Source organism: Anas acuta, chromosome 1, assembly GCF_963932015.1.
Source record: "Anas acuta chromosome 1, bAnaAcu1.1, whole genome shotgun sequence".
NCBI classification, from domain to species: Eukaryota; Metazoa; Chordata; class Aves; order Anseriformes; family Anatidae; genus Anas; species Anas acuta.
In genome coordinates, this window is record NC_088979.1 from 350,172 (window position 1) to 376,585 (window position 26,414).

A 26,414-nucleotide genomic window follows, 5' to 3' on the forward strand; every position below is an offset into this window, starting at 1 on the left:
GGGAGAATCACCTCCCTCACTCTGCTGCCATGCTTCTTTTGATATGCCCAGGATACTGTTGGCTCTCTGGGCTGCAAGTGCAGCTCCATGCAGTACTTGCATTTATTTATTTATTTATTTATTGATTGATTGATTTATTTATTTATTGCAAATAAATGCAGTACTTGCATTTATTTCAGTGTTTTATCTTTGGGAGACTTCCATTTCTGTGAATTTTAATAAGAAAGCAATTCCTGTAATAAAGTCCATTAGGCAGTTGTGATTAGAACAATTTATTACACACCTTGTCCCTTGACTCCAGAGCAGACAGCTGAGATAAGGATCTCACCACCACACTACAGCAAAAGCTGCCTGCCTTCAGCTTGTTGAGGATTCCCCACAAGTGACATTTCTGTCACTTGTGCTCGACATTTGTGGTTGCCAAGAGGGAGGATTTGGGTGGGCTTCAAGTCCCACTGAGGTATTCATTACTTTCTCATAGTGACATCTTGCTGTTATTCTTGCAGAAAATGAACTGAGGAGCAGAGAAACACTTTCATGAACTTCTCTTTTACCTGTCGCATCCGCACCCCATACACGATGGGGTTCAGCAGGGGAGGGAAGAGCATGTACAGGTTGGCCAGCAGAATGTGGACATGGTGCGGGATTTCCTGACCATAGCGGTGCGTTAAAACAGTGAAAAAAACAGGAATATAGAAAAGAAATATAACACAAACATGAGAGACACAGGTATTGAAAGCCTTGCAGCGGGCAGTTCTGGATGGGAGTCTGAATAATGCCTGAAGAATTAGGATGTAGGAGACAGCAATGAGCACAACGTCTAGCACTGCTGCTGCGACAGGCACTGCAAGGCCATACACAATATTGACGGAGATGTCGGCGCAGGCCAGCCGGGCGATGCCCATGTGCTCGCAGTAGGTGTGCGGGATGACGTTGTGCCCGCAGAAGGGCAGCCGCTTCAGCAGGAATACACACGGGAAAATGATGCAAAAACTTCTCAACAGAATCACCAGCCCTGTTTTGGCAATAGCTGACTGTGTCAGCACAGCCGCGTAGCGCAGGGGGTAGCAGATGGCCACAAACCGGTCAAAGGCCATGGCCAGCAGGATCATAGACTCTGCTGAGGAAGCGAAGTGCAGGAAGAACACCTGGGTCAGGCAGGCGCCGAAGGAGATCTCCCCCGCACTGAACCAGAACAGAGCCAGCATCTTGGGCACAGTCGTGGTTGACAGCATCAGGTCAGTGACAGCCAGCATGGACAAGAGGAGGTACATGGGCTGGTGGAGGCTTCGTTCTGTGCTCACAACAAAGAGCAGGGCACCGTTTCCCAGCAGGGCAGCCAGATACATAGAGCAGAAGGGGATCGAGATCCAGATGTGTGACTTCTCCATGCCCGGGATGCCAGCCAAGATGAAAGTTGCTGGAGTCGAGCTGGTAAGGTTGAATGGTGGCATAAGCTGCACCTGAAAGCAAAGACAGAAAGCACTGCAGAATGTTATTTCCCATGCTCAAGCTCTTTCACCACTATCAAATGCCAGCATCACCTCTGCTGATCAGCTAACAGCCACAGCTGCAGGTATCAACCCCAATTATGAAGACCTGTGGTCTGCAACGTATTGCAGCACGTACTTACACTCATGTACTCCTACTATGTGTAAGTGGCAGTGTCCAGATTTTCTCTTCTCTTGATTTTAAGATGATACAAGAGTATTTTTCTTCCAAGTAGACCAGGCTGAATGGAGACAGAATCAACCCATGCTGCACAAATACCTTAAATCGATGGACTATCAGTCTGGAGTAGACGGAGTAAGTCATGCAACACAAGAGGAAGGTCAAGTGCTTGCAGGGTGCATCGGGACCTGCAGAGGGGATAATTGGGAGCTTCAGGTACATGGACTCACATGAGTTTAAGACAAAATTAACTCTAGGATTGAAGTTGGCTGCTCATTCACCATCCTCATCTCCAGATTTCTGTTTCCCTTTCCCTTTGTTTTTAGGACTGAAAAGCTTCTGGTTTGGCTCACTCTGCACCTCACTGTCAGTGCAAGTCGAGTGGAAATAAAATCTAGCCGGGCACTGGGAAAGACTCTTTTGTCAGGGGAAGACCCTGAGCTGGAGTTCCAAGGACAGGGCTGCACCACTGCCCTGCAGCGGGTGCGAAGGAGGCTGGGTCACCCCCAGACTCGCACAAGTTAGACTGAGATGCCTCTGTTTTTCAGCAGCTTCTGCAATAGTCAGTCAGCTCTTAAATACCAAAACTCAAAATAGGAATTGCCCGTACTGCAACAAGATGAAGTATTGCAAGTACTTCAAACCTACTTGCAAAACTTCCAACCTGTGAGGTTATTGCATACCGAAATACTGACTCCATGGATGAGAAAGCAATTGCATTTTTAAAGACGGAGTTGGTTCCCAGCTTATGCTCAGAGAGGCACACAGTTTCACGTCCAAGGAACCTGCTCCATAGAAACAACATAACAGTGGACAGTCTTTAAAAAACAGTGAAGATAAAAAACTATCTAATGCTGTAAACAAAGTAAAGCAATTCATTTTAAATATTGTATGAAATAAAAATAGATGTGGCGTGTTAACAGATGGAAAACACTACTCATGCAAATAGCATGTATACTCTGTGCTGTTATACCAAAAGCCAGTCAGCTCTTGCCAAGCTCCGGATGTTGAACTGCAGACAAACAAGGGCCCGTTGCATCTGCAGGTTGGGATCACAGCGCAGCCAGCAGCTCTGTGCCAGAGGGACCTCTCCGCAGCAGACCATTCCTAGGCTAGTCACTGCCGTGGAGCTGCACTAACACAAGTACAGCACAAAGGATGTCTTCTACAACTACCTCCAGGCAGTTCCTTGGAGCCTTTTATTGCTAAAAATCTTTTTAGCTTAACTAAACGCAGTAACTTCAAATACTGACATTCCCACAGAGCTGCCTGAGGATTACAAAGAGGTCTGATCTCTTGTCATTGTGGCAGAAGCAAGGGCTCTGATCAAGGACACAGCTGTCCTAGTTTCATCTGGGATAGAGTTAATTTTCTTCAGAGTCACTGTCCGTACTGTGTTTGGGATTTAGGATGAGAACAGTGCTGATAACACACCAATGCTTCAGTTGTTGCTGAGCAGTGCTTAAGCAGAGCCAAGCACTTCTGTGCTTCTCACAGTGCCTGGCAGTGAGGGGGCTGGCGGTGCACAGGGAGCTGGAAGAGGACAGAACTAGGAAAGCTGAGCCCAGCTGGCCAAAGGGATATCCTATGCCACGTGGCATCACATGGCAATATAAAACTGTGGGGTTGGCCGAGGTGGGGGGCAGCCACTGGTCGTAGTTCAGTGGATGCTGAGCAATTGCACTGTGCATCGTGTGCTTTGCTTATTCTTGGCTTTATTATTTCCTTCTCCTTCTTATTAAACCGTTCATAACTCAACCCACGAGTTCTCGCACTTTGACCGTTTTTTGAGTCCCTCCCCCAGCCACTGCAGAGGAGAGCAGACAGCTACAAGGTGATGAGCTGCCTGCCCAGTTACACCACAGCAGCAGCTTCACAGAGCTGCGGAGGGGCAGTGGATGGAGTCCCCACCCCAGGGGCAGCCTTCAGAATACGACAGCCTTTGGAAGGGAGCCGGGGACACAGAACTGGGCAGGGGAAAACAGTCTGCTAGTGACTTGCTGTCCCCAGGTGAGAGAATGAAGATAACACAAGTGTTTTCCCTCCTGGCCTGAGCACATCCACAGCTCTCCCGTGGCAGGGAGACGCTCAGTGCTGCCCCAGGTCGGTGCACACTGTGGTGCCCCACGGACATCACCCTGCATGGGGCTTGCTCCTGCCCTGCCACCTCAGCCTTGCTCCCAAAATCGTGTTATCTCAGCTGAAGAGCAGCCGATCTGGCTGTCCAAATGCTGGAAGGTGCTTCACCAGCTTATTGCACACTGGGGATGTGGCTCCTCTGTCCTAGCGATCCCCCGGCCCCAAGCATGCAGCGCGAGCAGCTCACCAGATCCTCGACCCCGCAGCAGCGCGGGTCCGTGGCAGCGGCCAGGCAGGGCTGCAGCGTGGAGCCCTTGTAGCGGCTGCACGGGGCCCGGGTGGAGGCACTGCACCCACTGCGTCACGCCAAAGGTGCGCTGCAGCCACCAGCAGCACAGGGATCTTCCCCAGGTCCCTCATGCACCACGCGCATTACAAGCACATCGCTCAGTGCACACAGGTCCCCAGCGCCCAGACCGGCACCTGCACAATTATACCTGTGCCATTTGCACAGCCTGTCCCCAGGGCCCTGGCTGGACTCACAATGTCCCTGCAGGCAGCAGCAAGGTGCAGTCTGTGCAAAAGCAGGCACGATGAGTTCTAAAAGAGTGCTGTAACTTCCCCAAAGCAGCCAGACATACAAAGTGGGGGCAGTTGCTTCTGCAAATAGTTTAACATATATTTATAAATAGCATCCTGCTTTTTGAATAGATTATTGGGCACGATACATAATGCCCTCATTGGTTATGGCAATAAAGGAATTTGGAGAAGTTCCATAAAGCAATGAGACAGTCGTGGGCTGCACTCCTGTCTGGGATGCGGGAGGACAAGCTGGGGAGCGTTGCTTGCACGAGTGACTGGACTCTGCCCCCCCTCCTAGGTCAGTGCAGACCCTCAGGAACTTCACCACGCACAGGGTGAGCAGTGCATTAGTCTGTAGGAACTGTTTTCTGCAGGATGAATCATTTCAGTACAAAGAAGCCAACAGGCAGGGGCAGCTGTGAATGTCACAGACCCAGCAGCACACCCACACCTGGAGTTACATTTTGGCTCCAGAGGGGCCAGCAACCAGAGCACGGTCACTGCGGGGGGGACAGGAGCAGATCTGGGAGTGGGCTGCAGGAGCCCCTTCAGTGCTGGTGCCACCTCGTGTCACAAACCCTACCGCCCGTATCTTCTGGTGCCCAGGCACCTTTAAAGAAGCCCGGGTCTCGGGATGAGGACCAGCTTGCTAACAAGGCAGAGAGCTGATGTTTATCAGCCTGGCTGCCTCTGAGAACAAGGAGAGATGCAGAAGCAATGGTGGAGTCCTTGCTGTCCTGCAAGCACAGATGGTTCCTATGCTCCCTGCCACGCAGACTACAAGGGATCACAGTCCTCCAGCACCTCCCAGCTCACACCAGACATCCCACTCAGAAGCTGAGCAATACCAGGGGGACATTTTTGTTGGGGAAAAACAAACAAACAAACCATTGCATTTGGTGGCATCTTCATGTGCCATGCGTTCCTTCCAGGTTTACCAAAGTAGTGATAAGAAAACAAAGAAAAAATGTGTTTGAAATTGTAAATCAGCACTTTATTGTAACTGAAACCCTAAAAATGCTTGAATTTGAAACATGAGCATTTTAATGGAATGCTTGTTCCAACAGCCTGTTGTGTATAAGTGTTTATCCATCCTTAATTCACCTTCTGAGATGCTCTGTTCTGCCCTGCCTCATCTCCAGTCACTCACCCAGAGGGACACATGTGATTCCCATGTCACAGCTACCAGCCCCATGTGCTGGTCTCAGATGCCCAAGGGCATCTCAGGTGGTGCTGGGCCCCTCCAGTTGAACACGGAGCTGTGCCAACATCTCTACAGGCTGCAGGAGGAGGCTGGACGCACATTTCACATCAGACTTTCACATTTCAGGTTCCCCCACCTGCACCTACCTCACTCCATCATCAGCCATGGATGAACAGCCCAGGATAGGCCACACAAGCTCTGTGTGTGTGTTTTCAGCTTCACGAGACCTTAGCAGATGTTCCACCTGACTCCATGAGCATGGCCCAAAGCAGAGACATTTCCCAGCAGCACGGTCCCAAAGCAGCAGCAGCAGCATTTACCACCAAGGAAATTTGCAGATTCTTGACCTCATTAAGCAGCACACCTCAGGCCACAGCTGCTGCACGGGGACCCCAGCAAGCCAGTGGCCACCAGCCCCTGGCATCAGTCACAGCCCTGTGGCCGGAGCTGAGACTGGCTTCTGGAGGGAGGGAAGAGCTGAAGCCCAGCAGCAGACACACAGCCTGCCAGCCACCACCAGAGGCAGCTGCTGCTGCAGGGATTGGCTTTATCAGGGCAGGTCAGACGAGGCACAGCTGCTGGCACCGGCACCATCAGCATGGGGTCTGCCACAGGGAGGACATTTTCCAGCCACAGCCGATCAAGCACCCAGCCTGTCTCCCCAGACCGATCCTCCAACCACGTCTGGAAGGGTGAAGAGAGGAGAAAGGAGAAACAAGATGCAAAATAGCAAGCAGGGATAAAACTCAAAGTCTGAGGTTGTTACTGGCTGCAGAGCTATGGAGGGGGAGGAGGAGGAAAAAGAAATGGATAGAAAACCTCTCATGGGGCATTTTGTAAAGGAAGAATGCTGGGGTCCCTTTATTAATAGGAAACCAATATTAGCAGAAACTGATTGTTATAAATTCTGAATCAATTTAGCCATATGAGATTTATTTATGGGGTCAATAAAAGAGAAGTAAACAGCGCTGGGTACGTCGGGAGTCTTGGCTCCTCCAACACGCACACACGTTACATCAGGTGGCTGGTTTTTATGCTCCTAGGCTAATACACATTCATTACTACTTCTAGAAGAGGCATGGTTATTATAATTAGTTCCTGGAATCCAAACCCTCTGGCACATGTGTATCAGTCTCCGATAGTCCCTCTAGGGGTCTCTCGTGCTGAAGGCTCGTAGTCTTCCTCCCAGGCTTTGTCCTTGTCCTTCTCCTTTGTCCATCTTGGCTGGATGTCAGAGACTTGCGCAGTGTCCCATGCAAGCTTTGTCTTTTAGTCGTCCTTCAGCTTTCCCCTTCTCCTTAATCTCTTGACTGGATATCAGAGACTTGCATAGTGTCCCATGCAATAGTCACAATAATTAGCAGTTGTTCTGAACCCCCCTCAGATATCAGAGATTCAAGGTTTACCCTTCAAGCCCTCTATTGACACAAATTGCTGAAACATTCCTTACACGACCATAAAAGAAGGCATTTGCAAGAGCAATGGAAGAAAATGCTCGATGTGTGATCTACAAACCTGGTAAATACTCGGGCTGAAGCTGGGGTTTGCAGACACTCTGTCTAGACCATCTGCAACAACTCTAAATCCGGGACAAGGTCTGATGCCTGCCAAGCAGCTAATGGGGGCTTCAGTTCAGCTCTGGGGAGATTTAGTTCACTGCTGTCTCTCTCCAGAACCTGCACTCCTCCTGTACCCTCCCTAATGCAGGCCTCTCTGGCCCCAGGAGCACCCCAGGGGTGGTCTCCCCACCATGGAGCAGAGCAGAAAGATCCCATCCTCCAACCTGCTGTTGACATACTTTGCCTAATGCCACCAAGAATACTGTTGGCCTTGTTAGCAGCAAAGGCTCATCACTGGCCCATGTTCAACTTGATGTCCACTAAGACCCCAGGCCTAGTGGACAACTCTACTTCAGTAGAGTTGCTTCCCAGCTGAGAGGTTGGCAAGAAACCCAGCTGTGGTGCCTAGGAGTACACGGTGCCTGCGCTGAATCCAGTGGAGACCCACAGAGGTGGTGGTGCCCAGGCAGTAGCTCAGCCGCTGGACACCAAGGATCTCAGGTGAGCCGAGGTGATTTCCAGGCTGCATGGACAATCTAGTCTGGATCTGTGATCCAGATGGGCATGAACATGCAGACACCCATGACAAACCCGTCTTCAAGCTGATGGAGCAGAGGTAGATGGGGTGGCTTTGAGAATGGGATGGCAGTGGCCAGGATGGGGTCTCTGCTGGACACCCCACTGAACATCTGAAGCATGTCCAGCAGGTGCAGCTCCAGGTCACGTCCTTGTGGCAGCCATCTCGCAGCAGAGATAGGGTGATTCAGGATGTGGGTGTGTTGGTGCAGATCTGTTTGTTTTTTTTTTTTTAAAAACATATCCATCATATTTAGGAACTATTTCAAATTAAATTATTTTCTTCTGACCAAAGCAGGAAGGGTATTAACATCTTATATGGGTTCTTTTGAATAAATGATGTCTCTCTATTAAAGACACAGCATCATGCACATCACTTTTTTGGCATGGGGGCTAGCTGCCTCCTTTCATAGTTATGGGAGAGAAATAGGCATCACCAAGGTGTTTTTTTTTGTCCCATCTTAAGATGCATAGCATTGACCTGGTAAGCTCCTGACAGTGCCTGACTCTCCCCTGGATAAGGAAGTTACCTATATGCAACTAGATGGCCATCTTTCAGAAGCTTGAGGTATTTGGCCCTGAACAAGTGATTTTTTCCCAAAATCTTGGTTTCTTTTGTTATTTCTAGTATAGTTTGTTGTCAGGAAAATGAGAGTACAGCAGCTGCCAGCCTGTGGTGCAGAAACCTCCCAAGCTGTCTGTCTCATCCCAGGTCCAGTTCATAGATGTTGGTGTATCTATCTACTATGGCCGTGTTTGTTCCTGTTTTCAGCTGTTTTTTCAAGCTGGTAAGATTTAGGGCCTGCTGAAGGTGCATTCAGCTGCCACTGTGTAAGTTAGTCCCCACAGTAAGCCAGAGGAAGAGCCACTCTAGAAGTCAGAAGCTGAGCACAGCTGGGTTGGACTCTCAGCATCCCCGGACAAGGGAAACTTCCAGGGGAATACGAGATGGCACATAGTGCAAGAGAAAAAAAGTCTCACAAAGAGACCATATTTGCGTTGTTCCCAGGTTTATCTTTCTAACCACATTCCCATTCTAAAAATTGAGACCTTCACTTTCACTGAGCTGGAATTAATGCATTTTGCCCTTCAAGATTGCTCTGTGACCCAAAGCGAACATGGCAGTTACAGACCGTATTGCTCCTCCTGGAGCAATGAAGCCCAATTGTTTTGCATATGGAATACTGAGATTTGGGTCATATGCAATAACCTGAGCACTCAGCATAATCGGCTGTGGCAGCCAGACCGCGGGCTGCCAATGCTGGTTGCCAGAACCAGGGGAAACTTTCCCTGCTAGGCATTACAGCCATCAAGAAACAAGCAGTACTGAAGCAAACCAATCTGATGAGAAAAATAGAAGAAACACTAGATAGTGAGATCATGTCTAAGATAGTGAGGTCAGTTTTCTGAAAAATTTCCTTGAGTACAGAAAACCTGCTTTCGACCATATTTCAAATTGAATGCTTAAGTGTTTTTGCCTCTCCTTCCAGGCACAATATACAGCTGAAGGATGATCCATTTCCAAACGGTCAGCATGATGTTGGGTTTTATTATACAACTTATCCCATAATTACCCAGGTTCTGGGAAGTAAACCCTTACAGGTCCCCACAGAAATTTATTGCTGACCTCCACAGTGCCCCTGACCAGATCAAGGTGACTCACGCATTAGAAAAAGATAGCTTCCACATCAGTAATTATTTCATCTTCATTCATCAGAAGGACACAGTTTTGCTATTGGGAGCAAAGTATTAAGTATTATAAAATGGTCACTTATTTTTTGAAAAGCTAATCACTTTAATGCCAGGCCATTTTTACCTCCAGCAAACAACAACCATTAATGACGCATTTTCTGAAAAATGTGTTTTTATCAGATGTTAGCTTGCTGACCCTGCCTTTTATTTGAGAAGAGAGCTAATTTCTTTTATGAGCCAAAAGGAAGTAGTTGGAGGACAAGCTTTCAGAAGGGCCTTCTTTCTATGAAATGTGCTGATTTAAATAACAGCCTCTGATCACACGTGACTACCACCCATTTCTGCCTTACCATTTGAGCTTCCAGGGGTCCTCGTAGCTCCAGGGGCCAGGAAAGACGTGACCTTCACAGTAACATCCTCTGTGTGCATCCAAGCTCCAAGGAGGTGCACAGCAAGAACACTTCTGCTCACAGTCAGGGTGATCCTCAGACCTGAGCCTTGTAGGACCCAACACCTGGCTTCAAACTAGGATGTTCAAGAAAAATAAATATACCTTTATTTTTGGTACCTGAGAAATGCAGTCTGCACTACAATTTTTTGATGAAAATACAGGAAGGCCAAGAATGATGGTAGGTCTTTGCCAAAATCCCAGTATTTATTATTACTAAAATAATACCAATGAGTTCAAACCTCATATTATTGGTTAGTAAAGATCATTACATCACTAGACAAAAGACATTCTACGCACACATAAGGAATATCAAAATACATTTATAACAAACGAGGTGTGCAGGACATTGATACAAAATATGTTTGATGTGAAAGTTTAGATAGAAACACAAGAAGTAGGAATGGAAGGAACCACAAGAGATTTTGTAGTCCACCTGCCACACTAAAAGACAGCAGCTTACCCAAACCATCCCAGAAGGATATTATGTTAATCTGTTCTAACGCTGCTGGATGGCACCTTCATATCTCTCAAAAAGATCTTATACATAAAAGGAGCCCTCACAGTTTATGTTCGGTGCCCTTTTGATTATTTTATGCTCTACTTTTACTAGCAGGTCTTCACGATTCCTTACATAAGGTGCCCCAAATGCACTTTTGGGGCTGAAAAGGGCAGGTTACTCCATGTGATCTGGGTGCAAAACTCGTATTCATTCTTTCTGGCATGGTGTTCACTTTGGATTTTGTTTTCATGTTTATTTTTAAAGCCCATGACATTGCTGACTAATGCTTGCTTCCCAACTCTGATATTTCTTGTCATCTTTGGTATTTCCCAAAGTTTTATCATAGATATACTACCTGCCCTATTTCTATTTAGAATTTTTTTTTTTTTTTTTTAAAAAAAAGAAACACACTAAACTAAAATCTGTGGATTAAAGCTCCCCTCAGCAGGGGAGGTTTACATTGGAAATTAGAAGACATTTTTTCTCAGAAAGAGTAGTCAGGTGTTAGAATGGGTCACCCGGGGAAGTGGTAGAGTCACCATCCCTGGGGGCATTCAAGAAAAACTTGACTTTGACTTTTTCCCCCCCCCCCAGAGTTCTGCCCTCATTTTGTAGTAGTTTCACTGAGATTATTCTCCCTTTTCTCATTGCTGAACATATTATGTGAAATGAGTCAAAAGCATAATTAAAGTCAAGGCAGATTTAATCATAGAATAGTCTAGGTTGGAAGAGACCTCCAAGATCATCTAGTCCAACCTCTGACCTAACACTAACAAGTCCTCCACTAAACCATATCACTAAGCTCTAAATCTAAACATCTTTTAAAGACCTCCAGGGATGGTGACTCCACCACTTCCCTGGGCAGCCTGTTCCAGTGTCTAACAATCCTTTCAGTAAATAAGTTCTTCCTAACATCCAACCTAAAACTCCCCTGGCGCAACTTAAGCCCATTCCCCCTCGTCCTGTCACCAGGCACATGGGAGAACAGGCCAACCCCCACCTCGCTACAGCCTCCTTTAAGGTATCTGTAGAGAGCGATAAGGTCGCCCCTGAGCCTCCTTTTCTCCAGGCTGAACAAGCCCAGCTCCCTCAGCCGCTCCTCGTAGGACTTGTTCTCCAGGCCCCTCACCAGTTTCGTCGCCCTTCTCTGGACTCGATCAAGCACCTCGATGTCCTTCTTGTAGCGAGGGGCCCAAAACTGAACACAGTACTCGAGGTGCGGCCTCACCAGAGCTGAGTACAGGGGGACGATCACCTCCCTAGCCCTGCTGGTCACACTGTTTCTGATACAAGCCAGGATGCCGTTGGCCTTCTTGGCCACCTGAGCACACTGCTGGCTCATATTCAGCCGACTGTCCACCATCACTCCCAGGTCCTTCTCTGCCTGGCAGCTCTCCAACCACTCATCTCCCAGCCTGTAGCTCTGCTTGGGGTTATTGTGCCCCACGTGCAGGACCCAGCACTTGGCCTTGTTGAACCTCATCCAGTTGGCCTCAGCCCATCGGTGCAGCCTATCCAGATCCTCCTGCAGAGCCTTCCTACCCTCGAGCAGATCAACACATGCACCTAACTTGGTGTCATCTGCGAACTTACTGAGGGTGCACTCTATCCCCTCATCCAGATCATCAATGAAGATATTAAAGAGGACCGGCCCCAGCATCAAGCCCTGGGGAACGCCACTAGTGACCGGCCTCCAACTGGACTTGACTCCATTCACCACGACTCTTTGGGCCCGGCTATCCAGACAGTTTCTAACCCAATGAAGCGTGCGCCAGTCCAAGCCAAGAGCAGCCAGTTTCTTGAGAAGAATGCTGTGGGAAACAATGTCAAAAGCCTTGCTGAAGTCAAGGTAGACCACATCCACAGCCTTTCCCTCATCCACCCAGCCCGTCACTTTGTCATAGAAGGAGATCAGGTTCATCAAGCAGGACCTGCCTTTCATAAACCCATGCTGGCTGGGCCTGATCGCCTGCTTGCCCTTCAAGTGCCGCATGACGACTCCCAAGAGGATCTGCTCCATGAGCTTCCCTAGCACTGTGGTCAAACTGACAGGCCTGTAGTTCCCCGGGTCTGCCCTCCGGCCCTTCTTGTAGATGGGCGTCACATTTGCTAGCCGCCAGTCAGCTGGGACCTCCCCCGATAGCCAGGACTGCTGATAAATGATGGAAAGTGGCTTGGCCAGCTCCTCTGCCAGTTCTCTCAGTACCCTTGGGTGGATCCCATCCGGCCCCATCAACTTGTGCACATCCAAGTGCCGTAGCAGGTCACCAAACAGTTCTTCGTGGATGGTGAGGGCCACATCCTGCTCCCCATCCCCTTCCACCAGCTCAGGGTACTGGGTATCCAGAGAACAACCGGTATTGCCGCTAAAGACTGAGGCAAAGAAGGCATTGAGCACCTCCGCCTTTTCCTCATCTCTTGTAACTGTTTCCCGCCGCATCCAGTAAAGGATGGAGATTCTCCTTAGTCCTCCTTTTTGTGTTGATGTATTTATAAAAGCGTTTTTTGTTATCTTTAACGGCAGTAGCCAGATTGAGCTCCAGATGAGCTTTGGCCTTCCTAATTTTGTCCCTGCACAGCCTCGCTACATCCTTATAGTCCTCCCTAGTGGCCTGCCCACTTTTCCAAAGATTATAAACCCTCTTTTTTCTCCTAAGCTCAAGCCACAGTTCTCTGTTGAGCCAGGCTGGTCTTCTTCCCCGCTGGCTCATCTTTGGGCACATGGGAACAGACCGCTCCTGCGCCATTAGAATTTGCCTCTTGAAGAGCGCCCAGCCTTCCTGGACCCCTCTGCCCTTCAGAAGCGCCTCCCAAGGGATTCCACCAACTAGTTGAAGTCCCCCACGAGTAACCCAAAGGGACTCAACCTTGTCATTCCCAGCCTCAAGTTCTACAACATCAAAAGACTCTCTAATATAGAGAGCCACACTGCCACCCCTTCTGTGCTGCCTGTCCCTTTTGAAGAGCCTATAGCCAGGCATTGCAGCACTCCAGTCATGAGACTGGTCCCACCACGTTTCCATGATGGTAACCAAGTCGTAGCCTGCCTGCTGCACGATGGCTTCCAGCTCCTTCTGTTTGTTACCCATGCTGCGTGCATTGGTGTAGATGCACTTGTCCTGGTTTCAGTTAGCACAGAATTAATTTTCTTCCTAGTAGCTGGTGGAATGCTGTGTTTTGGCTTGGGATGAGAAGAGTGCTGATAACACCCCGATGCTTTAATTGTTGCAGAGCAGTGCTTATACTAAGCCAAGGACATCTCAGCCTTTTGCTCTGTCCTGCCAGCGGGCAGGCTGGGGGTGCAGTAAGAGCTGGGAGGGGACAGACCCAGGACAGGTGACCCAAACTAGCCAAAGGGGTATTCCATACCATCTGACGTCATGCTAAACAATATATAGGGGTGGCTAGCCGGGGGGAGGGGGCCGGACTGCTCGGGGTTAGGCTGAGCATCGGTCAGCGAGTGGTGAGCAATTGCATTGTGCATCACTTGTTTGTACATACTATTATTACTTTCCTATTATCACCATTGTATTATTATTGTTATTATTTTATTATTATTTTGTTATTATTATTTTCCTGTCTTATTAAACTGTCTTTATCTCAACTCACGGGCTTCACTTTCCATTTCTCTCCCCCGTCCCAGAGAGGGAGGGGGGAGGGTGAGCGAACGGCTGCGTGGTGTTTAGCTGCCGGCCGGGTTAAACCACGACAGCACTTCAGCTGGGCCATTACCTTATCCTCCGGCCTTGCCATTGTTTCCACTGGCACAGCCCCAACAATCCTTGCTTCAGCCCCATCCCCCTTCTTACCTAGTTTAAAGCCCTATCAATGAGCCCCGCCAGCTCCTGGCCAAGGATCCTTTTTCCCCTAAAGGATAGGGACCCGTCTACGGCCATCAGACCAGGTGCTGAGTAAAGTGCCCCATGGTCAAAAAACCCAAGATTTCTGCGTTGACACCAGCCCCGGAGCCACGTGTTTAACAGGTGGGCTTTCCTTGTCCTCTCCGTACCCCTCCCTGTCAACGTAGGGATGGACGAAAACACTACCTGCACTCCCGCTCCGTCCACTAACCGTCCCAGCCCCCTCAAGTCTCTTTTGATTGCCTTCAGGCTTCTGTCTTCAGTGTCGTCACTGCCCGCCTGGACTATCAGAAGAGGATAATAATCAGAGGGGCGAACCAGGTTGGGAAGCTTCCTGGCAACGTCCCTGATCCTGGCCCCAGGGAGGCAGCAGACTTCCCTACGGGTAGGGTCAGGCCGACAAATAGGGCCCTCTGTTCCCCTAGCTTTGGCCTTTCTAATTTTGTCCCTGCACAGCCTCACAACATCCTTATAGTCCTCCTCAGTGGTCCGCCCTATTTTCCAAAGATTACAAACCCTCTTTTTTCTCCTAAGCTCAAGCTGCAACTCTCTGTTGAGCCAGGCCGGTCTTCTTCCACGCTGGCTCATCTTTGGGCACGTGGGGACAGACTGTTCCTGTGCCATTAAGATTTCCCTCTTGAAGAGCGCCCAGCCTTCATGGACCCCTCTGCCCTTCAGAACCGCCTCCCAAGGGACTCTGCCAACCAGTGTCCTGAGCAGCTCAAAGTCAGCCCTCCAGAAGTCCAATACAGCGGTTTTACTGGTCCCCTTCCTGGCCCTGGTAGGCTCACTAACCAGCTGTGTTCCTGAAACGCTCTCCAGAAACCTCCTAGACTGCTTTCTCTGGGCTGTGTTGTGCTTCCAGGATATGTCAGGGAAGTTGAAGTCCCCCACGAGAACAAGCGCTGACGATTTCGCAACTTCGGTCAGCTGCCTGTAGAACTCCTCATCCGTCTCCTCATCCTGGTTCGGCGGTCTATAGCAGACCCCAACCAGGACACTAGCCTTGTTGTCCCTGCCGATCCTAACCCAAAGGGACTCGACCTTGTCATTCCTAGCCTCGAGTTCTACAACATCGAAAGACTCTCTAATATAGAGAGCCACACCGCCACCCCTTCTGTGCTGCCTGTCCCTTCTGAAGAGCCTATAGCCAGGCATTGCAGCACTCCAGTCATGAGACTGGTCCCACCACGTCTCTGTGATGGCAACCAAGTCATAGCCTGCCTGCTGCACGATGGCTTCCAGCTCCTCCTGTTTGTTACCCATGCTGCGTGCATTGGTGTAGATGCACTTCAGCTGGGCCATTGCCTTATCCCCCGGCCTTGCCATTGTTCCCCCTGGCACAGCTCCAACAATCCTTGCTTCATCCCCATCCCCCTTCTTACCTAGTTTAAAGCCCTCTCAATGAGCCCCGCCAGCTCCTGGCCCAGGATCCTTTTTCCCCTTAGAGGTAGGAACCTGTCTATGGCCATCAGGCCGGGTGCTGAGTAAAGTGCCCCATGGTCAAAAAAAAACAAGATTTCTGTGCTGGCACCAGCCTCTGAGCCATGTGTTTGTCAGGTGGGCTTTTTGTGTCCTGTCTGTACCCCTCCCTCCCACCATAGGGATAGACGAAAACACCACTTGTACTCCCACTCCCTCCGCTAATTGCCACAGCCCCCTAAAGTCACATTTGATAGCCTTGAGGCTTCTCTCTTCAATGTCGTCACTGCCCGCCTGGACTATCAAAAGAGGATGATAGTCGGAGGGGTGAACCAGGCTGGGAAGCTTCCTGGCAACGTCCCTGACCCTGGCCCTAGGGAGGCAGCAGACTTCCCTACGGGTAGGGTCAGGCCGAAAAATAGGGCCCTCTGTTCCCCTGAGAAGAGAGTCTCCCACAACAATAACCCTTCTTTCTTTCTTGGTGGAGGCAGTCCTGAGGCGTGGAGTTGACTTCCTCGCCCTAGGCATCCTCCTGGGCAGACTTTGTACCTCTTCCTCAGCTACCGGTCTCTCAAGCTCCAGGGCCTCAAACCTGTTGTGTAAGGGCACCTGGGAAGGCAGGGCCAGAAGGGGAGGGCATCGCCTGCGATGACGAGCAGGGACCTGTCTCCCTGAGACCTCTGTCTGGGCAGCCACATTGGTAGCTGGGGCTGGAGAGGCTGCAAGGGACACAGAGGCCATGGCTTTCTACCAGGTGGATACCATGGCTGGGCTCTAAACAAGCAAGTTACAATCACTGCTGGAAAACAGCAGTGAGAGCACCCTTTCTTCTCACCATGCCTGTGTGAACAAGCTCCACTATGCCTCATCAGCCTCCCCCGCGAGGGCTGCTGGGCCCTGGCAGCTCCCTTGGCTGCCTCGAGGCTGGAAAAAGAGCCCTGCCTGCCTTGATTCCCTGCTCCTTTGGCTCCAGGGCAGATATGTTCCACAATCACCTTATGAACGTCATGCATGTCCATATAATTAATCATTCAATTTGTTTCCCTAGTATTTGAATAACAAAGCAACTCTTAATGTTGATCTGTAACTAAATTCAAATTACTTTTTGCCTTTCTCTGCCTTTATGCTTTACATGCTCTTGCTAGGCCTTTCTATAAATCATTGCTAGTTTAAAAAAAAAGTGTATGAGTTTGTTCATTTTTAAACTAGGAATCACTACAAAGGTAGTGATTTAGATGGTGATTTTTAGTGTTCTTCTTGCTTATCCATTCTATCACTGGAGTTTGGAAAAACATTCTTTATATTGCATCTCTAAGGAACAGCATATCTTCCTGAGAAATAGTCTCCTAGACATTTTCCACATGAGCTCTCAGTTTTGTCCAGTTCACCTTGCTGAAGTCTAGAAACTTCAACTAGAAAAACAGACAAACGAACAAGCAAAGCAAATAAAAAACCCTACAGAATAAATATATTAAAAAAAAAGTTATGGTCCTACAAAGCGTCACTGCTTCTTTTCCTCAAATAATCACCACTGATTCCATGGGAAATTTAATGTTTCTGTTCACGCCTATAGAACTTTTGTTCAGGTAAAGCCATAAACCCTGGTCAAAAAGGCAAATAGTGCCAGGATGAGGAAGATATTTTGTGGGAGATCAAGTGGTTTTCTGCTTGCAGAGGCCCAGACCTGCTCCCTGTCCCCTTCTGCAGCATGCTGTGTTCAGTCCTGCCTGGCACCACAGCCCCTGGTGACCCTCGTGGGGCCCAGACAGATGAGGCAGTGCAACATCCCCTCCAAGCCGCCCACCTCTTGTCCCAGCCTCAGCTCCAGCAGCACCCCCAAAATGTTGCTTACCCTGTGGCCTGGCTTACAGCAGTGTTCTGCAAACCAGTCACCTTCTGCTCCACCCATCACTTTGGCACAGCACTCACCATCCTGCTCATGTGCTTCTTGCCCAGTTGTGCATGTAGCTTCCACCTGCACAAAACCCCATCATCTCTGGGATGAAAACCAGTCTGATCTGGAAGAAATTGCTGAAAATTGTCAACCCTCAGTACATGTGGTCAAACTGCAGAACAAGCTTCCTAGAAAGATGGTTGATGCCCCGTTCCTGTCAGTGTTCAAAAGATGTTCAGGCAGTGTTCTCAATAACTGCGTTGGGTTTATGTGGCAAGGTGAGAAGAACCCAGCAGCTGACCCATGTCAGAGAAAAGACAGTTCCAGACGGTGCCAAAAGACCCACTACTGGCCAGAGCTGAGCCATTGAGAGATGCTGGTGCCACTTCTGTGATAACATATATAAGATCAGCTAAAAAAAAATGCTGTGCAACAGCAGCCAGGGGAGAGGAGTGAGTGACTGAGAGAAGCAGCCCTGCAGCTCCCCAGGTCAGCGCAGCAGGAGGTGCTCCAGGCACGCAGCACAAGTTCCCCTGCAGCCTGTGGAGAGGCCCCTGGTGGAGCAGGCTGTCCCCCTGCACCCATGGGTCCCACACGGAGCAGATCTCCACGCTGCAGCCCCCCCATGGGTGGAGGAGCCCCCGGTGGAGCAGGTGGATGGGGTCTGGGGGGAGCTGCCGCCCATGTGTGGGGACCCCGTGCTGGAGCAGTTTGGGACTGGGGGATGGACCCCGTGGGACGGAGCCGTGTGGGAGCAGTTCTGGAGGAGCTGCTGCCTGTGGGCAGCCCCCACAGGCTCCATTCAGGAAGGATGGGAGCCTGAGGGAATGTCTCTGTACTGGAACAGTGAGAGAGACATTTTATGTGGGCAAATAGTGATAGGAAAAAGGGGAATGGCTTTGAAAGAGGATAGATTTAGGTTAGATACAAAACAGATCCTTTACTCTGAGGGTGGTGAGGCACTGGCACAGGCTGCCCAGAGAAGTTGTGGGTGCCTCATCCCTGGAGGTGTTCGAGACCAGGTTGGATGGGGTTTCAGGCAGCCTGGGCTGGTGTAAGCAATCCTTGTGCATATCGGGGGGGTTGGAACTAGATGAGCTTTAAAGTCCCTTCCAATTCAAGGTGTTCTATGATTAGAGTAAAGACTAAGGAGAAGCAGATGTTGAAGTGTTATGGACTGACTGCAACCCCCATTCCCTGTTCCCCTGCACTGTTTGGGGGCAAAGAGGGTGGATGAGCCTTTTTCCATTGTATTTTCCCCCCTCTTTTCCTTTGAGGAAGGGGAGTAAGAAAGCAGTGTGATGGAATTCAGCAGGGTAAAACCAACATAGTAGCTTAACTTTTGATCAGTCCTGAAGAGGTCAGGCAGTTGGACCAGGTTATTTTTGTAATGCCCAGCCTGCTCGGCTAAACCATTCCCTCCCCTGCAAGGTCTCCCACCATTATCCCATCCTTTCAGAGAGGTGCATACCTTTCAGCACAGAAAGCCACCTATCTCTGGCACTGCAGAGCCTGTCTTGTTTCTCAGCATGCCCAAAGGATGTAGGACTGATCCAAATTCATGTGGTTGCAGAAGAAGCATTACATAGATCCTCCCCTAATTCATGATTCTGATGCTTGAGGACAAAAAGAAAATCTGGTTGTTTCAAACTACCAAATACTCACATCTAGTATTGTGAGACAGGGACAAACCCCAAACTGATGGCAACAAAAGAATTCTTGAACATAAAAGAATTTGTACATGAGCGCGTAGAGGCTCAGATCAGTCCTGGCAGCAGACAGGATTATGCAGTTCCTCACAACTGGCACAAGGAAAAGAAAATGGGATGGAGAGCAAGTTACAGCCATTTTCCATCCCAGCAATGCCTGTCAAGATTAACAAGGGCTTACAAACCACTGCTGTTTCATGACAGCATGGATGCTCTGCAGTACATCACTACAGGAAGGTTTAAATGAAGAGCCCTTCCCTACACCTCACACAGTAAAAATGAAGGGGAGTAGTCTACCCTGGAAAGCAAGAAAAGAAATTCCTGCTGTCAGCAGTCACAGCAACAAGACCCTATCCCAGCAAGATGTAAGATACAGAGGAAAGGTGTGTGTGTGTGGGGGGGGACGGGGACGACAGAGAAGAACAGACAGAACCCCCTAACTAGCTGCAGACAAACTTGCCCAGATACCACGCAGCAGGCAAAATTATCTTGCCATTGTCAGGCACAGGAACGGTACCAACAGAACTGATAAAATGCCCAGTGGGGAAGTGTCTCCAACAAAACTTCTCATAAAGCAGAGATGTGACACTGCAGCCAACTTGCAGCTGAGCCCAGAGAAACTGTCAAAGGATAGAAGTGCACATGGCTGGGAACAGCAAGGTCAGACCACCCTCCAGAGTCCACACCATCCCTGAAGGGGATTCCAGTACACTGATGGGAGACAGGTACCCAGTGGTTTTCTGACACACAGGTTTTGCATGGACAAGAACCCTGAGGATAGGGGGGAGCTGCCCAAATAAGATTTTCTTTGGAAAGCAAACCTGCTTGCCTCTAAGACGTTTTATTCCCCCCCTCCCTTCACAGGGGCCACTGTCACAGAAAGTAGGTCCAAGTGTTTCCTCTTCTCCATCCATAGCTTGGTCAGACCGTGCAAACCTCATAATCCGCATACAGGCCAAAAACATCTTCTGGCATTTCTCAAGCCAGGGTCCTAGGCTAGTCTGCAAAAGTTGAAGCTACACATTGAAGAGGGGGAAAAAGAGAAAAAAGTGCTTCAGTTTCATGTAAAAGCAAGCAGTAAGTAACCAGCTGTAAAGACTGTATCATTAAAATATTTTAAGAGAGGAAAGCCTTCTGGAAAGATATATTTTGATGTAAAGACCCCTTAAATCAAATAAAGCTCTGCAGACTAGACACGTGAATTTTGCCTAACCTAAGCTGCTGTGTTTCCTTCCTTACCCTTCTCCTCACTATTCCTTTTTAGAGAGTTGCTACTTTTTTTTTTTCCTTCCAAAGGCTTGTTCCCACCTCAAAGTTAAACAAAAAATTGAGCACAGCAGTGAGCTTTCACAGAGCTACTTATGCAGTCTGCAAATCCCTTGTGGGAGGCTAGGAACTGCCACCTCCAGGGGAGAGAAGGCCAGAAGCAACCCAGACACGGAGCCAAAGCCAGGCTCGATGCAGGGGATGCAAGCTGTACCAGCCAACATGACTTTTTCTACAGCTGTACAGGAGAGGGAGCTTCCAACACACAAGCTGTAGACATCTGCATGATGAGGGCTGTTCTAAGATGTTCCACAGAGGTACTTGCTGAAAAAGCAGGTACTATTCACCAGGCTGCAACAGCAATTTGGCTCTGGCAATCCATGCCCAGAATGTCAGGCTATTCCTGCACCCAGCTTCAGAGGGCCTGGTTCAGGTGGAAGGGGAATAAACATGAGTGATTGTGACTCTGGGGGAGACATAAATGCTTCCATCATGCCTAGTGTACCTGCTGCAGACCACAACTATCTCCACACCTCCCCCAGGGAGACGGAGCAGAGCCCAGCAGCTGAGCTGCCACAGGCCAGGAGACAGGACTCCAGCTTTCCTAACCCCAGGCAGACTTCACTTTTACAGACCTCACTGCCACCACCCAGTCCAGCAGCCTCATTCCACCCCCAGAGTGCTTCCGTCTCCTCTGCAGGACTTAACCTCCATACAAGAAGGCTGATTCAGAGCAATATGTTTTTATTACCAACACCTCAGGGAATCAAGAAAGGACCAAACACTAGAGCTCAGCTGAAGACCCTGAACAAATGCTGCCAATACAGAGCACAGCCATCAGCACCTGTCCTATGGACAGGAGACGGCAAGTACAGCATGACAACAGACATGAAGGAGCTCCTACAGGAGAGGAAGGATGCCTGGTAATGCTCTCCCTAGGACTGTGGAGAAATAACAGAAATAATTGCCTTCATCGGCAGCTGAAAGCAGCAGCAGTTGTCAAGGTCCAACAATTCATGCTGAGCACATGCTGGGGCACATCACCAGTTTGACCAGACCTAGGTGCCACCCTCACCAGCTTCTGCTGCAGGAGCCCATTCCTTCAGAGCAAGGAAAGCCACACGCCTTTGGGGAGCTGTCACAGGGACCCCCATGCAGGGGGCCCACACCTTGCTCCCCCAGGGAGCAACACCAGGGCCAGAGGCAGCAGGACCAGGACAGGCCACGGCAGTGCACACACAGCTTTACCAGCCTCAGGAGTCACGTTCTCCATCCCCACAGGTGAGGATCTCTTCTTCCAGGCATAGTACTTCGCCACAACCACATTGGGGTTCCCCTTGGCAGGGTCAAACCACATCTGGATGCAGCGTCCGCTGCCCCGACGCTCTGTGGTGTATTTGTAGGAGTTGGACCAGATCTTCTCACACAGGTCTTTTGGTTCGGGGAAGACTTCGGCGAAGGGCCTGCATATGGAGCCCCAAGGACAGCGGTTTGTTCCTGAAGACAGTACCAAAAATAATAAAAAAAATAAATAAATTAACATCTTGAGCTAGCATCCATCTCTTTCCTTCCATGTGGGAGAGGAGGCCACCTATTTCAGCCTGCCCACAGCTGATCACTGCATCGCAGCAGTGATGGGTGGTGGCTTGGCCACCTTCTGGTCTGCAACTCCACAGGAAGATGAGACCAGGGAGGGTCTTGGCTCCAAGCACCAGGCAGGAGCAGGGACAATCCCAGGGTCTTTCCTGCGGGGAGGAGGAAAGGCTTTCCCCACAGAGCCACTGACCTGTCGCCCAGTTCCAGCCCTTGTGCCAGTTGTCTTTGCATGTCACATAGTCCTTGCAGTCCTCCCACCACTCCTCACAGTCCTCCTTGCAGAGTGGCACATGGAGAATCCTCTCCCGACGCCAGCTGCTGTCAACCTACAAGGGAACAGGACCATACACACTGGTGGTGGCCCTCAAAAGCTAAGGAGCAGGATCTGCAGGACCTTCCTCTAGGGTCCAGAGCTGATCTTAGAAGAATTTCAGCCCCAAGGGAGACATGCCTTGTGTGGTGGTTTTACTGTGCTAGGCAGCTAAACACCACAACCGCTCTCTCACTCTCCCTCCTTAGATGAGGAGGGGAAGAAGTAAAGAACTCTTGGGTTGAGATAAGGATAATTAAAGGAAAAAAATAACTAAACAATTTAACTAAAGGAAAAGGGCAGGGGAAAGGGGAAAACAAAAACAAAGGCTATGTGGAAGTGCAGAGGAAAGAAATTGCTCTCTACTTCCCACAAATGAGCAATGCTTGACCACATCCTTGAAGCAGGGCCTCAATGCATGGAGCCGGCGTTCGGGAGGAGGACCAACATTTTCCCAACGAGAGCCCACCCCTCCCCTCTTCTTCCTGTTCCCACCTTTTATTGCTGAGTGTGACACCACATGGTATGGAACATCCCTTTGGTTGGTTTAGGTCAGCTGCCCTGGGGATGTTTCTCTTCTCACTTTTTGCCCACCCCCTAGGAGGGTCAGAGAGAGACCCGATGCTGTGTCAGCACTGCTCAGCAGCAGACACAACCCTGCTGTGATCCCACTGCTGTTCCAGCTCCAAGTGCAGAGCACAGCACTGCTTGGGCTGCTGCAGGGGAAGTTAACATCCCAGCCAGACCCAGCACACCCTGACAACAGGCAGTTCTTCCATCAGCCTGTCCAAACCCTGTAGGAAAGGTGAAGGTGTCCCTGAGAAGCACACACCCATACATGCCACACCATACCATATAGAGGGCCACCATATAACATATAGTGACTGGTACAAGCCCTGTTGCATTCATCACAAGGGATTTAACTTTACCTGGTCAATCCAGGGCCCCAGGTTGGGTGAGCACTCATACAAGCACGTGTCCTGGATGAAGTGGCGTTTGCACTTGGGTGGCATCACCCCACAGTGGTTCCAGTTGAAGTTGTACAGGTAAGACTGGTCCCTGTGGGCTTCTGAACTCGTGTTGGCTGTGCAGCAGGCATTGTCCTTCCAGGGAGCACACTGCAACAGAACAGGAGATAGACCAGCTGGGGACGTCTTGAGGGAGCCCAAGGAGGCAGAAACCCATCACCAGCAATAGCAGTTTCTCTTCTCCAGCCAGCCCTTGGACGCTTGAGGCTGCAGAGCTTAGGGCTGCAACAAGGTGGAGTTAGAGGAAGAATATGAGGAGGACCCTGAGGGTCAGATCCTCACCAGGAATTGGTGCCAGGCATAAGAACAGAAGAACTGCTGCCTCCTGTGCCCTGGCTTGCTCTTAGTCCCATCCCTACCAAGATTTGCCAGAGCTGCACAGTAAGAACAGCTTCTAGCATTGATAAAGGGAGCAAAGGAGAGCATCTTTCCGTGCCATCCATTATCTGTTCTTATCTTAGGTACCTACGCTTTGGAAAGGATACCCCCTAGTGAAACAGGGGTAACAGTGAGATGACAATTCCTCACAGCACTGCCCCTCCCCTCACCATTTTCTGGAGGGAAGCATCAAACAAGCCTCCTACCCAGCACAGGCCACCCTCTTCAGGTGGGTGGTCATTAAGCCCAAAGCACAGGCGAGCCCATATCACCTAGGCAGGTAGGTACAGGGGTCCCAGACCCAGACAACCCCACCTAACATCAACAGCAGCATCATACCTGGCCATGCAGCGTCCCTTCTGGGCCAGGCTTGGTTTTGTGGTGTTTGGCATCCATACAGACATTCAGCAACGGGTCCTTTGCAGGCATCACTGCTGAGGCAGCCAACAGCACGAGCAGCACCTGCCCTGCTCTCATCTCCACAGCCACCCCGTTCAGGTCAGGGGATGGGAGGCCAGAGCTGTGCGGGACAGGGACAGCGCAGGAAGGGGTCTGCCACAAGCAGCAGTAGTTGATGTGCTGCACAGGCCAGCTGCTCCTGAGGACAGACAAGCAGACTGCCAGCAGCTCACAGCACCAAGGACACAAGTGTAGCTCCCCCAGGCACAGCTGGAAGGTCAGCCACATCTAGCACCAAGGACTGTTTTGTACTCAACCTCAAGCATTCCACAAAACACCCTGACCAGAAAGAGGATGCTATATGAGACTCACCTCATTAAGCCACACCGTTTCAGAGCAGAGCTTTCAGATCCTGAGCGTTTATTAAGAAATTTAAGAAATAGACATAGCTCGTTAAGGGATCTTTTCAGCTAGTAGTTTAGAAGTTATATTTAAATGCATATGGACAGTGAGCTACAGGAGACCCACCTTGCTTTCAGGAGTACAGAAAAAGAGTTTTTCTTTGCTTTATCTTCATCTGGGTCTTTGTCTCATGTCTGTTAAGTCTGATCTCAGAGTTGTGGGTCTCTAATTTCATGTTACCATACCTTAGCCTCCTCCACCCACCCAGAGGTTAATAGGACTCTTGTAGTATCTTACTGCAGAAAGAGCACTGTTTTACAGCCCTTGTGAAAACAGGGCAAAGGTCCAAACCAACCACCTTCCATAAAGTTTTTTGCAGAGCACAGGAGAAAGGCAAACTACTTACAGCATTAAATGAACATGAAGTGACACAGAAGATAACAATCACAAAACTGAGAAAGCATACACATAAACCCGAGAGCTAAAACATAGCTAACTTGCATCATACTTATGTGCATAAACTTAACTCCCTCTTCCCTCCCCACACCCAAAAAAAATAATAAATCATAGAAAACAACCTTACCAGTCCAGGCAGCCTTTAAGTTCTCAGTAAGACCCTAAAAACACTCACTGCAGGAGCTTCCTGGGGTCAGATTTAATAGCAATGCCTTCTAACACAGGTGCTGGCACTTGAAATTACTTTCTTAATATGCATAACGAGCTTCAACTTCTGCCAGCATTTGCTACCGTAGAAGCAGTTTTGTTGGTGTGACAACCAGCTTGCCCAGCCCCTTTCACAGGCAATGCTGTCTGGCCTGGGAAACAATCTGGCTGCTTATTTTGAAGGACAAGTCTCTTATCAGCCTTAGCCATTCATAACAAGTCCTTTTTCCTCTACTTGCCTTACAGCAGGCAGTTTTAATTTGCTGTACACCGTTGCATAAGATAAAACAAGCAAGGAAGTGCAGATCCAGGATGCACCAAGAATAAATACAGAAGTGGTAATTCTCATCACAAAAACAGGATAAGCTCTGTTTTCTCAGAGGAACTAATAATAACTCCTAACACAAAGAATAGATGCCAGCTGATGAAGGGAAACAGTGCACCTTGTTGCAAAAACCTGAGAACAGTAACTAAACTACGAGTAAAGATCTGGTCACAAGAAGGGAAGTGTCCACCCTCTGCAAACACGTGGGATCTTCCTGCTGGGACAGCACAGGTTTTAGGGCTGTTTTGCTCTTCAATCACAGGACTGGCTTTTTGGTGATGAATGCACTTGCCTAAGGAGCTCATCTTCTTAAATTTAATTCATGAACACTTTGAACTCCACAAGACCCTGTTTTGGTGATTTCCGTAGTCTAGTGACATGTTGCATGAATAATGACCTCTATGCGTTCCTTCTGAACAAGCCCTATGATATTTCCATTTCTCACACTTTTAGCTGTCATATTGGAGGTGACAACGAGCAATTGTCCCACACTCATCTCTTTCGTGCCTTTACCACCTCTGCCAAGACTCCTCAGTTGTCTCTTTTCAAACCACAGCCACAGTCTGCTCACTCATCTCTCATAGCAAGTGTTTCTGCTCCCCAAGGCACCAGGACTGCAGCAGTATTTCAGATGCACAGCGCTCTGCTTGCCTTGTTTTCTGTTCCTTGCCTAGGAATTTCTAATATCTGGTTTGTTTTTGGACACTGCTGATCACTGAACTGTGTTGTTGTAAAACTATCGTAACTGTGACAGCTTGTTCCTGAGAGATAATTGTTAGCCACGAGCCTGTCATTTTCTATGTAAAGCTTTTCTGTGGATTTTATTTTTTTCCCCAGGTGCATCTCTTT

General features: G+C 49.3%; 2 protein-coding genes and 1 long non-coding RNA gene across 5 annotated transcripts; all 3 read right to left on the reverse strand.

The window, feature by feature from the left end:
• Positions 1–250: 250 nt before the first annotated feature.
• Positions 251–6,040, reverse strand: LOC137850047 (olfactory receptor 52B2-like). Of its 2 annotated transcripts, none has more exons than XM_068670282.1 (3): positions 5,683–6,040; positions 1,771–1,859; positions 251–1,463 (listed from the first exon to the last, which is right to left on the reverse strand). In XM_068670282.1, the coding sequence occupies exons 2-3, from the start codon at positions 1,813–1,815 to the stop codon at positions 495–497; spliced, it is 1,014 nt and encodes a 337-aa protein (XP_068526383.1). In that variant the 5' UTR covers positions 1,816–1,859; positions 5,683–6,040; the 3' UTR covers positions 251–494. The 2 variants fall into 2 exon arrangements, with proteins under 2 accessions (XP_068526383.1, XP_068526384.1); XM_068670283.1 differs by having other exon boundaries at positions 1,634–1,859.
• A 408-nt stretch (positions 6,041–6,448) lies between these two features.
• On the reverse strand, positions 6,449–10,900 carry LOC137853206 (uncharacterized). Its single transcript, XR_011094337.1, has 2 exons — positions 9,714–10,900; positions 6,449–9,403 (listed from the first exon to the last, which is right to left on the reverse strand). It is a non-coding gene; the product is annotated as an uncharacterized lncRNA (long non-coding RNA).
• A 10,291-nt stretch (positions 10,901–21,191) lies between these two features.
• Positions 21,192–25,389, reverse strand: LOC137853233 (folate receptor gamma-like). Of its 2 annotated transcripts, none has more exons than XM_068675501.1 (5): positions 25,161–25,389; positions 24,116–24,374; positions 23,300–23,488; positions 22,251–22,386; positions 21,192–21,961 (listed from the first exon to the last, which is right to left on the reverse strand). In XM_068675501.1, the coding sequence occupies exons 2-5, from the start codon at positions 24,251–24,253 to the stop codon at positions 21,603–21,605; spliced, it is 822 nt and encodes a 273-aa protein (XP_068531602.1). In that variant the 5' UTR covers positions 24,254–24,374; positions 25,161–25,389; the 3' UTR covers positions 21,192–21,602. The 2 variants fall into 2 exon arrangements, with proteins under 2 accessions (XP_068531602.1, XP_068531520.1); XM_068675419.1 differs by lacking the exon at positions 25,161–25,389 and adding an exon at positions 24,984–25,122.
• Positions 25,390–26,414: the final 1,025 nt, after the last annotated feature.

What these genes read in the sequence shown, in the direction of transcription:
- LOC137850047 (XM_068670282.1), bottom strand. Translation starts at nt 1,815, where the DNA reads ATGACTTACTCCGTCTACTCCAGACTGATAGTCCATCGATTTAAG. An exon ending in TGATAGTCCATCGATTTAAG is followed by an intron (nt 1,464 to 1,770) that starts GTATTTGTGCAG and finishes CTTTGCTTTCAG; the next exon opens with GTGCAGCTTATGCCACCATT.
- LOC137853233 (XM_068675419.1), bottom strand. An exon ending in AAGGGACGCTGCATGGCCAG is followed by an intron (nt 23,489 to 24,115) that starts GTATGATGCTGC and finishes GTTCTGTTGCAG; the next exon opens with TGTGCTCCCTGGAAGGACAA. An exon ending in TGGGGCCCTGGATTGACCAG is followed by an intron (nt 22,387 to 23,299) that starts GTAAAGTTAAAT and finishes GTTCCCTTGTAG; the next exon opens with GTTGACAGCAGCTGGCGTCG.